Consider the following 15,699-nt stretch of genomic DNA (forward strand, 5'->3'; position numbering starts at 1 on the left):
TGGAAAATTCTCTTTCATAATTATATGGAGAAGGGCCTCTGTGCCTTGAGAGGCCACTTCATCACTTTCAGGGATTCCAATGATGCAGATATTAGCTTTCTTTGAATTATCCCAGAGCTCTCTGAGAGAATGATCCATTTTTGCTCTCCATTTCTCTTCCTCTTTGAGAGTTTGGGAGCGTTCAAAGGCTTTGTCTTCAATGTCAGAAATCCTTTCTTCTGCTTGCTCCACTCTGTTACTGAGGGATTCTACTGTATTTTTCAGATCTTTGAGGGCTGTAAGTTCTTGCTTCAGTGTGTCAAAATCTTTGGTGTTTTTGTCTTTAAATTCGTTAAATTCTTGAGACAACTTTTGAATTTCTCCTCAAATTTCTTATTCTGACTTTTGAATTGCTCCTTGGATTTCTAATTCCAAATTTTCCTCCATTCTATTAATCTCGTTTGCAATTCAAATTCTGAATTTGATTTCTGACATCTTGGCCACCTATTTATGAATGGGATCTTCAGTTACATCTTCCATATCTTTCCCTGGTGGGGTTGATCTATTCTGGTTATTCATGTTAGCCAAGTTTTTCCGCTGATTCCGCCCATGATTGTTTTACACCGTTTGATTTTTCCCCTGGAGGTTTGTCAAGGACCCGTACAGTGCTATGACCTGAGAAACTGGGGACCTGTTTGGTGTGGGTGGCTAAGTGGTTCTGTCTTTTTTCAGCTGGTCTCTGTTAGACCCTGTTGAAACAGTTACTCTGGTTGAAGTCTCAGCTTTGGAGAACTACCACCAATTAAGTCACCCCCCCCCCCCAGGGAACAATTGGAAAAGGAAAATCAAACCTTCCTACAGCCACACACCCAGGGCACCACTTGAATAGTCCTCCGGTGATTGACCCAGTTCAAAAGGTCCAAATCAGTTGTCTCAGTCAGCACCTGTCTCAGGTGGGAGAGTTTAAAAGGTCTTTGGCAACTGAATCTCAGAGGTCTGGTGACAACTCAGATATGGCTTGCTCCGGTTCTTCATGGAGTCAGGAGGACCCACCCAGAAAATAGATTAGTCTAGGAAGGTTGATGCGTCCTTCCCCACCTTGCACCTCTGTCACACCCAGTCACTGATAGCCCCTCAGGGCTGTGACCCAGTTGCCCCTAGTGAACAGATGCTTTAGGTGTTTGCACCTTCCTGAATCATAAGGAAATCTATTTCTGTTCAGCCAGGCCGCTGTGCTCTGCCTCTATCCAGCAGGAGGAGGTGAGGCCTGACAATCTTGGGTGCTTGATGGAGTCTGGGGGGTGTTCACTCAGTTCCAGCCCCACCCCGATTGATGTTACTGACAGAACAGAACAGAACAACTTTGCGGGAATTTGTTTCTGTCCCTGCTAAATTCCCCTGTAGAAGTGAAGCTGTTCTGAGTTCCCAGAGCCTGCGCCTCAGGCCCTGTCTTTGCTCTTGCAGTTCATATAATTTGCTGTTTGTTTATTGAACAGAATGGTATCTTTGAGTTCCCAATTAAATCCAAAGCTATTATCATTATGACCATTGCTATGAAATAACTAATATTTAATAATACAATAATTATGATAAACTAAGTGCACTTCCTGCCAATTGGGGTACATGACCATGTAATATAAATATTTTAAAATTATGTATTCTTGTTAAAAATGATCTACCTGAAGTAAAAATAGATTTTCAAAACCCTCTGTCTTTAGAAATTCATCACATATGACAGGCTAGGCGTGGTGGTTCACACCTAAAATATTAGCACTTTGGGAGACCAAAGAAGGACAATCCCTTGAGGCCAAGAGTTCAAGTCCAATCTGAGTAATATAGTGAGACCCCCGTCTCTACAAAAAATTTAAAAATTATCTAGGCATGGTAATGCACTCCTATAGTCCCAGCTACTTCAGAGGCTGAGGCAAGAGAATGGCTTGGGCTCAGGAGATTAAAGCTGCAGTGAGCTATGATGATACCACTGCACTCTAACCCAGGCAACAGTGTGAAATCCTGTCAAAAAAAGAAAAAGAAAAGAAAAGAAAGGAAAAGAAATTTATAACACACAACAAAATGATGAAAAAAAATCTGTGAATTCTCACTTTTTGTCTGCCTCAGTATTTTTTATTCTTTTTATATTATGAAGTCTTTGAGAATGAAAAAATTAAGCAAAGAATGAGTTCAAAGATTTGCAGTATAATTTTATTATGGATCCTAAAAAGCAGGTCAAACATTACTTCAAAAAATAACTTATAAGTGTATTTGTTCTAAATTAATCTAATATGATTTTAAATAAAATTCATGGTATCAGCAAAAAGATACAGATATCAAAAAGTATCCCTTATTTTGAAGTAAAAAGCAAAATGGGAAGAAATACAATTCACACCGCTTCATGTGGCCTACGGTTTGAGGACGCCTGGTAAACAAATGTATCAGTTACAGTTTGGTGGCTCTTAGAACAGCTATCAGTCAGGTTCAAGGACACACTGTTCCACAATTTCCCGTGAGTTGGGGTTTTTCCTGGCAGCTGTCACTCAGTCTTTGTCATTCATCTGCTTATCGAGGTCTTCTTCTGTTGAGTGGGTTCCTTCAGAAATGTAGATTTCCAACTTGTGTTTAAACGGTAAACACTGCTGAAGTTTTACTCTTAAACACAGCCCAATATAAGTCGCAAAGAGCAATGAGGTACTGTTGGTGTAAACTTGATAACAACCAGATAGTCTTCTTCATTTATCTTCTGAACCTCCACACAACTTTCTGTTACCACTTCCAGTTCTTCTAGAGTATTGGGCTTCTCTGGGTCCCAAATAGTTCAAATCAAATCATAAATCTCTAGCGCCTTTTCTTCCATGACCCAGGGCTGCGGGGCAGCTCCCTGCTCAGAGAAGCCCAAGAGCCACAGGACTCTGCTCAGTGCCCAGGAGAGCAGCCCAGACACTGGCTCCATCCTCACACTCCGCCATCCCTGGCCACTGTCCACCCACGCCACCGTCTTTCAGCAGCCATCCCAGCAGGAGGATTTCTTGAAGCCAGAAATCTGAGATTGCTGTGAGCTAGGCTGGTGCCACAGCACTCTAGCCTGGGCCAACAGAGGGAGACTCTGTCTAAAAAAAACAAAACAAAACAGACGCCGGATCTTCTGGGGAACCTTACAGAGAAAAGACTTTAGAAATAATTAGCTGTGAGAGGAGTCAAAGAAAATCTTTACACCAGCAGTCCCCAGATTTTTTTGGCACTAGGGACCAGTTTCATGGAGTTTTCCATGAATGGGGGAAGGGAGAGGATGGTTTGGGGATGATTCAAGTGCATTATATCTGCTCCTCAGATCTTCAGGCGTTAGATTCCCAAGCACCGTTTACAGTAGGGTTCAAGCTCCTGCGAGACTCCAACCCTGCCACTTATCTGACAGAAGGCAGAGCTCAGGCTGTGATGGCGGTGATGGAGAACGCTGAAAATACAGATGAAGCCATTAACATTTATTGAGATAATTGATAAGTGTGGTAGTATTCTATTCATCTTATTTTGTGAGAGTACATTGCTTAGTTTTATCTTTTGCATCAGTGTGGAGGTTAGGGTCTGTCCTTTAATTTATGAGTTCTTACTTTGCTGCTGATCCATTGTGATGGTCAGTGTGTAGAACAGGTTGAAGTATGTCCTGTAGAGCTGGTCTTGTTGTGGCGAATTTCCTCAATGTTTGTATGTCCGTAAATGATTTGATTTCTCTGTCAATTTTAAAGCTTAGTTTAGCAGGGTACAGAATTCTGGGCTGGACATTGTTCTGTTTAAGTAGATTAAAGGAAATTTACAATCGCCAAAATGTGGAAACAGCCTAAATGCCCACCAATCCAGGAATGGATTAACAAGCTGTGGTATATGTATACCATGGAATACTATTCAGCTATTAAAAAAAAAAAACGGAGACTTTACATCCTTTGTATTAACCTGGATGGAAGTGGAAGACATTATTCTTAGTAAAGCATCACAAGAATGGAGAAGCATGAATCCTATGTACTCGATTTTGATATGAGGACAATTAATGACAATTAAGGTCATGGAGGGGGCGGGGGAAGGGGAGAGCAGAGAGAGAAGGAGGGAGGGGTGGGGAAAAGAAGAGCCGAGAGAGGGAAAGAGGGAGGAGGGTGGGGCCTTGGTGTGTGCCACACCTTCTGGGGGCAAGACACGATTGCAAGAGGGACTTTACCTAAAAAATGCAATCAGTGTAACCTGGCTTATTGTACTCTCAATGAATCCCTAACAATAAAAAAATAAAAAAATAAATATATTCTTTTCTTTAATAAAAAAAAAAAGAAAATACAGATGAAGCTTTGCTCACCGGCTTGCCTCTCACTTCCTGCTGTGTGGCCCTGTTCCTAACAGGCCATGGACTGGTAGCAGTCCACAGCCCAGGAGCCTTACAGCTCCTGCTTCACCCCAGACTATCCTTAATCCTCCTGGCTGGTTGACACTTTTCCTATACAGAGACTCATTGTGAGGTTGTTCTTCTGGCAATTTGCCAGAAAGTACTCTCTCTCCTTAGCATAGAAAAATATGAACATGGATAGCCCAATTTATTGCTCTGAATTTTTCCTAAAATATTATACTATTCGAAACTTGCTATTTTACAGTTAGATCACTTTAGTAAGGTCATAAATAGTGGAATTACATGTAACAAAACTTTTTGACTAGTTGAAGCAATAGCAGTTGAAACTGAATTAGTACTGAACTAGTCAAATAAAAATCGTATAGGTCTAGAAAATATGCACTTATGGATGTTTTTAGAACCTTATATTTACCCAGCTAAAATACCTTGAAATGTACTGTACATTTTCTTAAGAGGGCCTCTGTCACCCAGGCTGGAGTGCAGTGACTTGATCACAGCTCATCACAACCTTGAACACCGGGCCCATTGATCCTCCCACGTCAGCCTCCTGAGTAATCGAGCCTACAGGCATGTGACATCATCCTGGGTATACTTCACATTTTTGATAAGGATTTTGCTTATCTTACACAATTAAAACCTTTATTTAATTTTATTATTTATTATTTTATTTTTATTTTTAAGGTTTTAATTTTTTTTGAGACAAAGTCTCACTCTGTCACCCTGGGTAGAGGCTGTGGTGTCATTATAGCTCATAGTAACATCAAATTCCTGGGTTCAAGTGATCCTCGTGCCTCAGCCTCTCAAGTAGCTGGGAGTACAAGGTGCCTGTCACACCTGGTGAAGTTTTCTATTTTTTTAGTAGAGATGGGGTCGTCTCCTTGCTCAGGCTGGCCTCAAACTCCAGAGCTCAAGTGATCTGCCCACCTTGGCCTCCCAGAGTGCTAGAATTATAAACATGAACCACCGAATCTGGCCTTTATTTTTTAATTTTTATTTATCTTTATTAATTTTTTTTAGAGATGAGGTCTTTCTATGTTTCCAGGCTGTACTCAACTCCAGTTATCCTGAACTACATTGTAATCTCAGTATGTTGGAATACATGTGTAATAAACATGGTACCAGAGACAATAAAAATGCCTGGGAAGTAGCTCTTCAGGGCAACGAAGGGCTCTATCTATTCTAGCCACAGAATAGAGCTTCTATTTTGGGGTTTTCTAGTGGAGTCATAAGTTTATGACTTTGGTTTCCTCCTTTTGTCTGTTTCCTTGTTTGCTTTACAAATGTCCATGTTTCTCATAGGAAAATTTGTATGATAACAATTTTTGATGCTTTTGACTTATGTTTAAAAGCTTGTTGCTGGAAGCTCTTCTAAGACATTTTTAGTTGTGTAAAGAGTGATTAAAAGAGCAGGCTTGGGGCAGTGCCTGTGGCTCAGTGCATTGGGCGCCGGCCCCATATACCGAGGGTGGCAGGCTCGAACCCGGCCCCAGCCAAACTGCAACAAAAAATAGCTGGGTGTTGTGACAGGCACTTGTAGTCCCAGCTGCTTGGGAGTTGAAGCAAGAGAATCGCCTAAGCCCAGGAGCTGGAGGTCGCTGTAAGCTGTGAGGCCACAGCACTCTACTGAGGGCAATAAAGTGAGACTCTGTCTCTATAAAAAAAAAAAAAGAGCAGGCTTGATTTTAATAGTTTCCTAAACAACTTGCTGTAGTCTGAATGTCCCTACACACACACACACACAAATTCTTATGTTGGAACATAATACTCAACATGATAGTGTTCAGAGGTGGGGCCTTTGTTGTTTGGGAAGCGATGAGGGCTCCACACTCATGAATGAGATTAGTGCCCTTATAAAAGTGGCTCATATTTGTGAAAGGTACAAAATTCTGGCCAGGTGGGGTGGCTGACGCCTGTAATCCTAGCACTCTGGGAGGCTAAAGCAGGTGGATTGCCCTCAGCTCCTAAGTATCATGCCCTCTGGGGTCCAACCTCAGAGTCCTCCCACTCTTTCCCTTGACATCATCCCATCCCATCATTAGATGAGAGTCTGCCTTGAAGAGTCACTTGCTCCTGTCTGGACATCCCCCCAAACCTCAAAGGCATCTGGGCAGGAGTGAGCCAAGCACAAAAGTGCATTGCTTTTCCACAGAGACAAATTTGTTTTACACCAGTTTTTTTTTTCACCAATTTTTAAAGGCTGTACAAATTCTTATCTTCCATTCCTAAAGTAGAGTTCCAGGTTAACCAAAGTGACCAGAATTAGACCGTAGAACATGGACTTCTGAAACAACCGGATTAGAGTTAATGGAAAGGGGACTTTCTCAGGTTGGTTCTTTTCCAAGTGCCTTGAATTTTCATTAATTTTGTGTTTCCTCTGGAAGTGTCAGTTCACTGAAAATCTGAAAAGTTTGTAATGATTCTACTGCAAGGAAAACTGCAACTCAAAAACACACTTACTACAAATTATACGATTAATAGGAGATTTCTGGAAAGACTTATTTTCCATTAAGAACTTTTTTTTTTTTTTTTTGTTATTGGCCAGGGCTGGGTTTGAACCCGCCACCTCTGGCATATGGGACCGGCACCCTACTCCTTGAGCCACAGGCGCCACCCCCATTAAGAACTTTTTAAAAAATGTAGCTTCAAGTGAAAATATTGAGGTGATTCTGGATTGGAAATATGGCAACGTGACTGCAAGATGGAAAGCCATTGTCAAGACCAAGAAATCCCCAGAGAAAATAAGCATGTGGGTAGGATGATGGGCTGGAATACAAGAAAAGATGCCACAGCCCATTTCATTTAGGTTTTGAGCCTCATACGGTTCCATCAGGGGCTTTAAAGTGAAGTGATTGTGGGTTCCATCTTCAGGTTTTGCTGCAGACTGTGGGACTTTGGGGAGGTTACTCACCTCTAAGCTTCTGTTTCACAGTCTGGGGTCTGATTGCCCCTCCACCACTTACCGGTTGTATATCTTTGACAATTTATTTCATTTCCCTGTGACTATTTCCTTATCTTAAAAATAGATTATTCTGACATCCACTTTATATTCTGGTTTTATTTAAGGAAATCATATCTCGGGAAGCACGTGTAACAGCTCAGGGAGAACACACATGTTTAAGAGAAGCCGAGGCTGTTGCCAACACTAGTGCTATACAATCACTTATAGTTCCTTGCGGGGTTGTTGAGGAGGCGTCAGGACAGGAAACATCACCTGCGGAGCCCAGTACAAAATGCAAGTGCGGGACTCCGTGCCTAGAATGTCAAGACTGGGACAGCAGCTTGTTACACCCAGCGCAGGACCGGGGCCTGTGCAAACACGCATGTTGCCCAGCTATAAAGACAGCCCTGGAGCTCACGGACGCATCTGCACACAGTCAACGCTAAATAAATGCACCGATCATCTTTGTGAACGCTCCTGCGAACCTCACGCACGCCTGCCCGGATAACCCTGCCGGCTCCCTGCCCTTGTCCCCGGCCTGAGCAGGAGGCCTGGAATTGGGCTCACGGTGGAGTCCCACCGGGAAGTCCCACCGGGAGGACCGACCTCCGTCCCCTCCGACCCCGGGTCGCTCTGGCCGCGTCCGCCGCTCAGCTTCTGCCCTGGGTCCCCAAGTCTGTCCCCTGACCCGGGCGCGTCCCCGAGGCGGGTGCGCGGCCGACGCCTCCGCCTCCCCGCGGTGTTTACCGGTTGCCCCAGGCGACACGGCAGCGCCTCCCGCCGGCTCCCCGCGCCGCCGCCTGCTCCTGGTCGGCTCCGGGTCCGAGCGCCCCGCGGGGCTCCGGCCGCCATGAGCCGCGGCCGCCTCTCCGGCTCCGGGCGCCTGGACGGGACCAGCCGCGCCGCCTTTGGCGCCTCGTCGCCGGCGCCCGAGGTACGGTCTCTGTGGCCGCGCGCCGGGGTGGCCAGGACCGACGTCCCGGAGACCTGTCCCTTAGCTGCGGGAGAGGGCCCGGGGTGGACGACCCCGGGCGGGTGGCAGAGGCGACCCTATGTGCGCCCCTTTCCTCCCAAATGCGAGGGGAGCTTCAGAGCAGGTGCGTCCCCTACGTGGGCAGTGGATGGGCACTGCCGACCCCGCCGATTTTAGGTGTGACGCGCAGGCTGTGAGTGTGTGAAGTGCGTGTGAATTTCAGGTCGTGCCGCCCTGCTCCTCTCACCACTGCTGTCCCTCCGGTCACCCCAGGAGCAAACGATGCCTTCATCTAAGTTTCCCTGCTTAGCTGAGACGTGATTCAGAGCGATTCTTGAAAACCTAATGTCGTAGGATAAAAGCCAGCCCTGAGTAAAGTCGCTCGTCTTTTTCGTTGTTAACGACTCCAGAAACAATGATTCCGTTGTCGCTGGATCCATTCACTCATTTATTCCCAGAAGTTGCTTAGGCCTTGGGGACTTTGAGGCCCGGGATATGCGGCTCACGCGCGGCGATTCGTGGCGGGCTCTGCCGGTTTGAGTTTCCAGCTCTGGACTTGGCCTTGGGGCCAACCGGGTATTGTGTCAGGAGCAGCCGCTGGAGAGGGGAGAGTTGTGTTGAGTCGAACTACTAACCTCAGAGGTGTCTTCCATGGAGTCACACTACGTGTATCCTGGGGGATATATTAGATTCAAAACACAGGCTGGATTCTCCAACATGCTGCCAGAATTCTTCTAACATTCAGCCCCTTTGAACGTTGCTTTTACATCTGACTTATACTTTGATTTCTCTCATTCCTGGCATATTTGTGGAAAATTAGTACTATCGTATACAAATAAAACTATTTTTTCTTTCTCCTGACATTTTCATATTTAACTTTATTACCTTTTATTCCAACATAGTGTCTTCAATGAATTAAGACTGTTAGCCCATATAAAAATTGTTCTATTATTTGTACTTTTGGGGAGCTCATGGAAAGTAAATTACAAACATCATGATCCTTCAGACCTAAACACTCAGATGTGTTATCTCTGAAGAATAAGGCATTCTGTAACCAAAAATACAATGATAAAAATCAAGATATTTAGCTTTGCCACAATAATATTGTCTAATAATGTACACCATCTACTAAAATTTTGTCAATTACGCCAATTATGCCATTTGTCACCGATTTTTTTTCATTCTAGGAGCACACATTGTATTTACTCGGTATGTCTCTTTAAACCAGGAACAGTCTTAAGCTTTTTCTTTTTTTTTGGTCTATGATGATACTAACATTTTTTCAGAGTCGGGGTTGTTTTGTAGGCTAGGTTTAGCTGGTTGTTCTTGATTAGATTTGGGTAGGAATACTATATAAGAAGAGCTGTGTCTCAGTACTTCCAGAAGCATGCATGCCATCTCAGGGAGATCACACATATTTCATAAAGGCACACAATATCAGCTTATCCCATTATTTTATTGGTGATACCCCGAACTGGTGGCATCTTCCAGATATTTCTACTGTAAAGGTACCTTTGCCTCTTTAGCAACAAATAAGCAACATATTAAGTAATTTTAATGATTGAGATAAAACATTTTAGAATAATTCACTACCTACACAAAGGAAAATTTCTATCAAGCCTAAGATTTTAACTGACTTGAAGAAACCAAACTTTGTTGAGAACAAAAGGAGAAAGGCCAACATTTATTACTATTACATTTTCACTTTGCAAAACACTTCGTATGAGATAACCTTACAATTTAGGTAGAAAATAAAGAAATTTCCCATTATATACAGGAGGAAATGTCTTGCTCACGTGATGGAGCAGGGACTTAGGGATCTTTCTTTTGCAAGTTTTGTATTTTTCCTACCACGCTGTACTGAAAAACATTAAAATAAAAAGCAGTGAGGGTATGCAATTTTCTGAAGAAGCAGAATAGTGTGGGGTCTGAGGGATTAGGTTTGGGACAAAAACTGAGTTCAAACAATCTTGCTGTTACTACTTAATCTGTGACATCTTGGTCAAAAAAGTTACTGTCTCAGAACTTTAGTTTCTCCTTTTAAAATATAGAATCATCATCCTTTATCAGTTTGGGCATTTTATAGTTAATATATGTAAGGCACCCGATGGCACGTCTGACAGAATAAGTGCTTCTCAATATTAGCTATTATTATTTTTTACATGTTTTGGAGTTTGCTTTGGTATCAACACCACTACCATCCACTGCTACCACCTTCCCCAATACCCATTATCGACACCTCAGCCACCCCCTCAGCAATCAGTTTATTGAGGGACTAAGGAGACAAAACTGAATTTGATACAGTCCCTGTTCTCGATAAAGAACCAAGAAATAACTTGCCATCAAAAAAACCCCCAGGCATATAAAAGATTACTCTTTCACCAGTGTCACCCACGAGCCACATTTAATGCTGAACTTTTCTCAAGTTGGATTTATCTATTATCAAATTGTCAGCAGAGCTTTGCTAGGCAGAAAATGTGCCAGATACTAAGAGCGATACCGTGGGAGTTGAAGCAGAGCTGCTCAAGCCTGGAGGATAGAGATACGCTTTGAGGGACATTCACAAACAAAGCTTTCAGTGGACAGCATAGCTTAGTTGTGCATTTGAAATACTCCCACTGAGTGAAAACTGTAACCAAATTATAAAGTAGTGTCCATGGTCAGCAAAAACCCAAGCTAGTGCAAAGTGCTTGGATTTTGTGTCCGAGGCCACGGGTGTATGGTGGCTTGCAGGCTACATTGCTTTGCGTTTTCCCCTACCCAGAGGACCTAAATCACTGGCTTGGAGCTCCAGTCCAGTGGGAGTTGGGAACTTGAGCGAGTCTCTTTCCTCTCCTCTCTGGTGGTTAATTGGAGTAACTGTCTGATGGGATTGTTGTGAGAGGTCGATGTCAATAGCAACAGCCATAGTTCCTCAAAGCAAAAGACGGAGGGTTGGTCACAGACAATTATAAAGGAAGTGAAGTTTGTTTTTCTTTTCCTGTTACCATTTCCACTTTAAAAAATTGTGTAAAATACACATAGCACAGAATTTATCATCTTAACCATTTGTATGTGTATAATTTACTGACAGTAAGTACATGCACACTGGTGTGCAGCCGTTGCCAACATCCATCTTTAGCAACTTGTTCATCTTGCGAAACTGAAACTTTGTCCTCCTTCAAGAATGACTTCCCATTCTCTCCTTCCACATTCCACTTTCCAATTCACTATGAATTTGACTCTTTTGGGTACTCCACTGAAGTGAAATCATACTGTGTCTGTCCTTTGTGACTGGCTTACTTCACTTAGCATAATGCTTCCCAGATGTTGTTGAAATATGTGTTAGAATTTCCTTCCCTATCAAGGCTGAATTGTATTCCTTTGTATGTACATGCCATGGGCCCGTTTATGGATTCATCTGTCCACGGGCACTTGGGATGTTTCTACCTTTTGGCTCTTGTAAATAATGTTGCCGTAATATGAACAAGGGTGAACAAATATCTCTTTGAGACTGTGCTTTTAATTCCTTTGGGCCCGTATCAAGCAGTGGGAGTGTTGGATCCTGTGCTAATTCTGTTAATTTTTTGAAGAACTGGCGTACTGTTTTCCACAGTGACTGCACATATCACATTCCCACCACCAACGCACAAGTTTTTGTTGCTCCACACTCTTACCCACACTTGTTATTTTTTGTGTTTCTCTTTTATTGTAACCATTCTAATGGATGTGAGGTGGTAACCATTTCCGCTTTTTAATGAATCATTTCCTCTCTCTTCTGGTTTGCTCTATTTCTTTTTATTGTTGTTATTGCTACTTATTTTTATCAATATCAGATCTCAGAAAAAAATCTGACTCTAGTCACATGTCTTCGTGTAAATTTACGTCAGAAGTCTCTTTATCATAGGTATAAAGAAAAATCCCCCTAAATCTTCCTTTGCTCCTCCCTCCCCCCCAAAAAAACTCCAAAAATGAAAAGAAAAAGAAACAGAAAGAGAAGGAACAAGGAAAACACATAATGATAGTTGAGAGCAATACGAATATATCAGCAATTACAATAAACAGATGTAGACAAAATGCTCAGTTAACTGACAAAAATTGGCAGGTCACGTGATAACAATCCAAGTACATGGTATTAATAAAGAACACATCTAACAAAAGGATACGAGAGAGTTGAAATCAGAAGTGTATAAAAGGACATATCAGGCAAATAACCAAAATAAAGCTGATTAGCTAATTCAAGATTGTGCAAAATACTTTTAAGGCAAAAAAGCATTACTAGAGGTAAAGAGAGTCATTACATAATGCTAAAAAATTTCATTCATCAGAACTTGTAATGATTCTAAGTGTGTGTGTACCTCATAATATAGACTCAAGATAAAAAAAAGACAAAAATTGACAGAAGTAAAAATCTATAGGCACGCATAGATAAATCCACAAAGAACGAGACTATTTTTTTTTTGTAGAGACAGAGTCTCACCCTATGGCCCTCGGTAGAGTGCCTTGGCCTCACACAGCTCACAGCAACCTCCAACTCCTGGGCTTAAGCGATTCTCTTGCCTCAGCCTCCCGAGTAGCTGGGACTACAGGCGCCCGCCACAACGCCCGGCTATTTTTTGGTTGCAGTTTGGCTGGGGCTGGGTTTGAACCCGCCACCCTCAGTATATGGGGCCAGCGCCCTACCGACTGAGCCACAGGCACCGCCCAGAAAGAGACTATTTTTAACATTCCTCTTAGGATTTGGCAAATGAGCCAGACAAAAATTTGGTAAGAGAGCTGTTAAAAATGCCCAAATGCATACTTGGTTAAGTCATTGTGAAGAATAAAAATATATAAAATATTTGAGATACGGCCATAAGAGTTAGCAGAGTAAACTTTTTCCCTTTACCTAAGGGAATAAATACCTTTAGACTGTGAAATAATCTGCTGGGCAAAAGCCTGGAAAGTGCAGTCTTGGTAAGGATTATATTAGATGAGTAATTAGATGTTTTCCTTTCTTAAAAACGTAAAAAGGCTTTATACTATTAAAACTAAATCATGACTACTCATCGTGAGAAGCCATTAGACAAACTCAGCTTGAAGGACATTCTACAAAATACCAACCAGTAATCTCTGAAAGTGTCAAGGTCACCCTTGGAGGAGACGATGGAGAAATGAAAACTCAATGCAATGTGTGGGAACCTGGATTGATTCCTAGACAAGAAAAAGGACATTAGTGAAAAAACTGGTGAAATTAGAACACGGTCTGTAGTTTAGCTGGTAGTAGTATAGAAATGTTAATTTAATAAATGAACCTCAGTTATGTAAGTTGTTAACAAAGGGGAAAGCTGGATAAGGGGCATACAGAAACTCTCTAAAACTCTTTCAGAACAAAAAGATTTAAAAATAAATGATAGGTGGCGCCTGTGGCTCACTGAGCAGGGCGCCGGCCCCATATGCCGCGGGTGGCGGGTTCAAACCCAGCCCCGGCCAAACTGCAACCAAAAAATAGCCGGGTGCTATGGCGGGCACCTGTAGTCCCAGCTGCTCGGGAGGCTGAGGCAAGAGAATCGCTTAAGCCCAGGAGCTGGAGGTTGCTGTGAGCTGTGTGATGCCACGGCACTCTACCAAGGGCCATAAAGTGAGACTCTGTCTCTAAAAAAAAAATAAATAAATAAAAAAATAAAATAAATGATAAACAGTTAATTTATTTACACAGCCAACTTTGTTTTAACGTTCATGTTTGGTTTCTCTTGGTCTCTACATTTTGACCACTTGGCTTCAGAATGCAGGCATGAGATAAAAAACCTTCAAAGAGCAGGTAGGAGAGAACTTTCTGAACACAGGAGAGAGTAGGTTTTTCTTTGCATATTTTACAGAGACTGCGTATTTACTTAGTGTGATCAAACACGATGGATAGCGTGCTTCAAACAGTAGTGAATTCTCCTAGTCTGTGCTTGCATTAAGTTGACTAATTACAAAGACTTATTTTTTCCATGTTCAAGGACAACTTAAACTTTTTTTTTCATTGAAAAAGGGAGTAACGTTTGCTGTACTAGAATTATTTATGCTATGTTCTTTTGCCCAAGGTTTCTTTATTTCTTTGTTTTGCTTCCAATTTTTTTTTTTTTTCTCTGAAATTAGTGCTCTGGTAGCTTTGATCTAAGGCAGAGAAGTTCAAAAGCATTGCTGAGGCTGACCAGTAGCACCTCACTCTTTCTCTTACTGATACAAGCACAGCTATTGATTGATTCTAGCTTTTATATCTACATCTTTAGACATTGATTAAATAAAATATTTTAAATTTTATAAAATTTATAAATGTTGATTATAAAATTAAGTTTGCAGGTTTCCTCCTTAATGCAGTAGGGGGTGTGTTGGTTTCATGAAAATAAATACCTGAATTATATTTCTGAGTAAGGGAAATGACTTCCTTTTCATTGACTGAATTTACCCTTATTCTTTTCCCCTTTAATTTTCCTTCCTAATTTTCAATACAAATGCACTTTTCAGCATTTTAAGGTCATCTTAGTCTAACCTCAATGTCAGTGCAAAGGGGAACAATTTTAAGACTTGGCTGTAATTGCCACATTTCCCTAAGCCTCTTCTACTTCAGGGTAAAAGAAATGAATAGTAGAATACTGCAAAAAAAAAAAAAAAGATTTCTTGCTGTAGAAATCTTGTGAATGTTTGGAGTAAGCAAAAATGAGAACTTAGGAGGAAGTATAAACCATAGATATTCTGCTTGGTGAATCATGCTTGGTACTAGCCCCCCTTTCGGCAAACATTTATTGAGACTTTGGCCCTCTGTAAGGCACTGAAGATACAGAAATTCTTTCCTTCAGGAGCTATAAAATGAGTGCTGATTTCAAAACAGGCACTGTTTTAAAAAAAGGTCTCACTCTCCATAAAAGTTATATTTTAGGGGGAGAAATAAATAAAAAAGTAAACAGATAAACAAGGTAACTTGTGAGAATGGTAAATGCTTTGAAAAGAAAATAAAGCAGGCTAAGCAGGTAGCGATTGAATGGGGGTGAGGACAGAGTGGGGAGGTTCGGCTCTCCCATGAGTGGACCTCCTGAATCTGGGTGACTCTGGAAGGGAGTGCTCTTGGAAAGGGCAAGAGCAACACCAGGTCGTCAGGTGGGGTGAGCTGGATGTGCAGTTTGTGGAATCTTCTTCCGCGCGGGTCTATCTAATGCTTCCTCAGAGTTGGGTTCAGGTTAATCATTTTTGGCATTCTCGATGATTCTGTGGAAGATGCTTGTTCCTCAGTGCATCACAGAAGGAGCCTCACGTCAGCTTATTTCATTACTGATGTTATGAAAGACAAAGAAAGGCTGAGCAACTCTTCCACATCCAATAGGCTAAAGGTGCTTGCCAACCGTAGGCAATGCGTCCACAGCTGCTCTAAGGAATAAATATTATCTGGTTAACTGACAGATAATTTAGAATCATTGTTAAATTTTT

General features: G+C 42.1%; 1 protein-coding gene across 5 annotated transcripts in view; it reads left to right on the forward strand.

Moving 5' to 3' along the window:
- Positions 1 to 15,699, forward strand: part of ARMT1 (acidic residue methyltransferase 1) — a 205,892-nt gene that overhangs the window by 63,365 nt on the left and 126,828 nt on the right. The window contains exon 1 of one of the 5 annotated variants that reach the window (XM_053592421.1): positions 8,053 to 8,232. The exons of the other annotated variants lie outside the window; for them this stretch is intronic. Within the exon in view, the coding sequence (XP_053448396.1) occupies positions 8,149 to 8,232 (84 nt within the window). The 5' untranslated portion in view covers positions 8,053 to 8,148. Of the gene's footprint in view, positions 1 to 8,052; positions 8,233 to 15,699 lie in introns of those variants that run through there. 5 annotated transcript variants of the gene reach the window in all.

Source organism: Nycticebus coucang, chromosome 5, assembly GCF_027406575.1.
Source record: "Nycticebus coucang isolate mNycCou1 chromosome 5, mNycCou1.pri, whole genome shotgun sequence".
Classification (NCBI taxonomy): domain Eukaryota; kingdom Metazoa; phylum Chordata; class Mammalia; order Primates; family Lorisidae; genus Nycticebus; species Nycticebus coucang.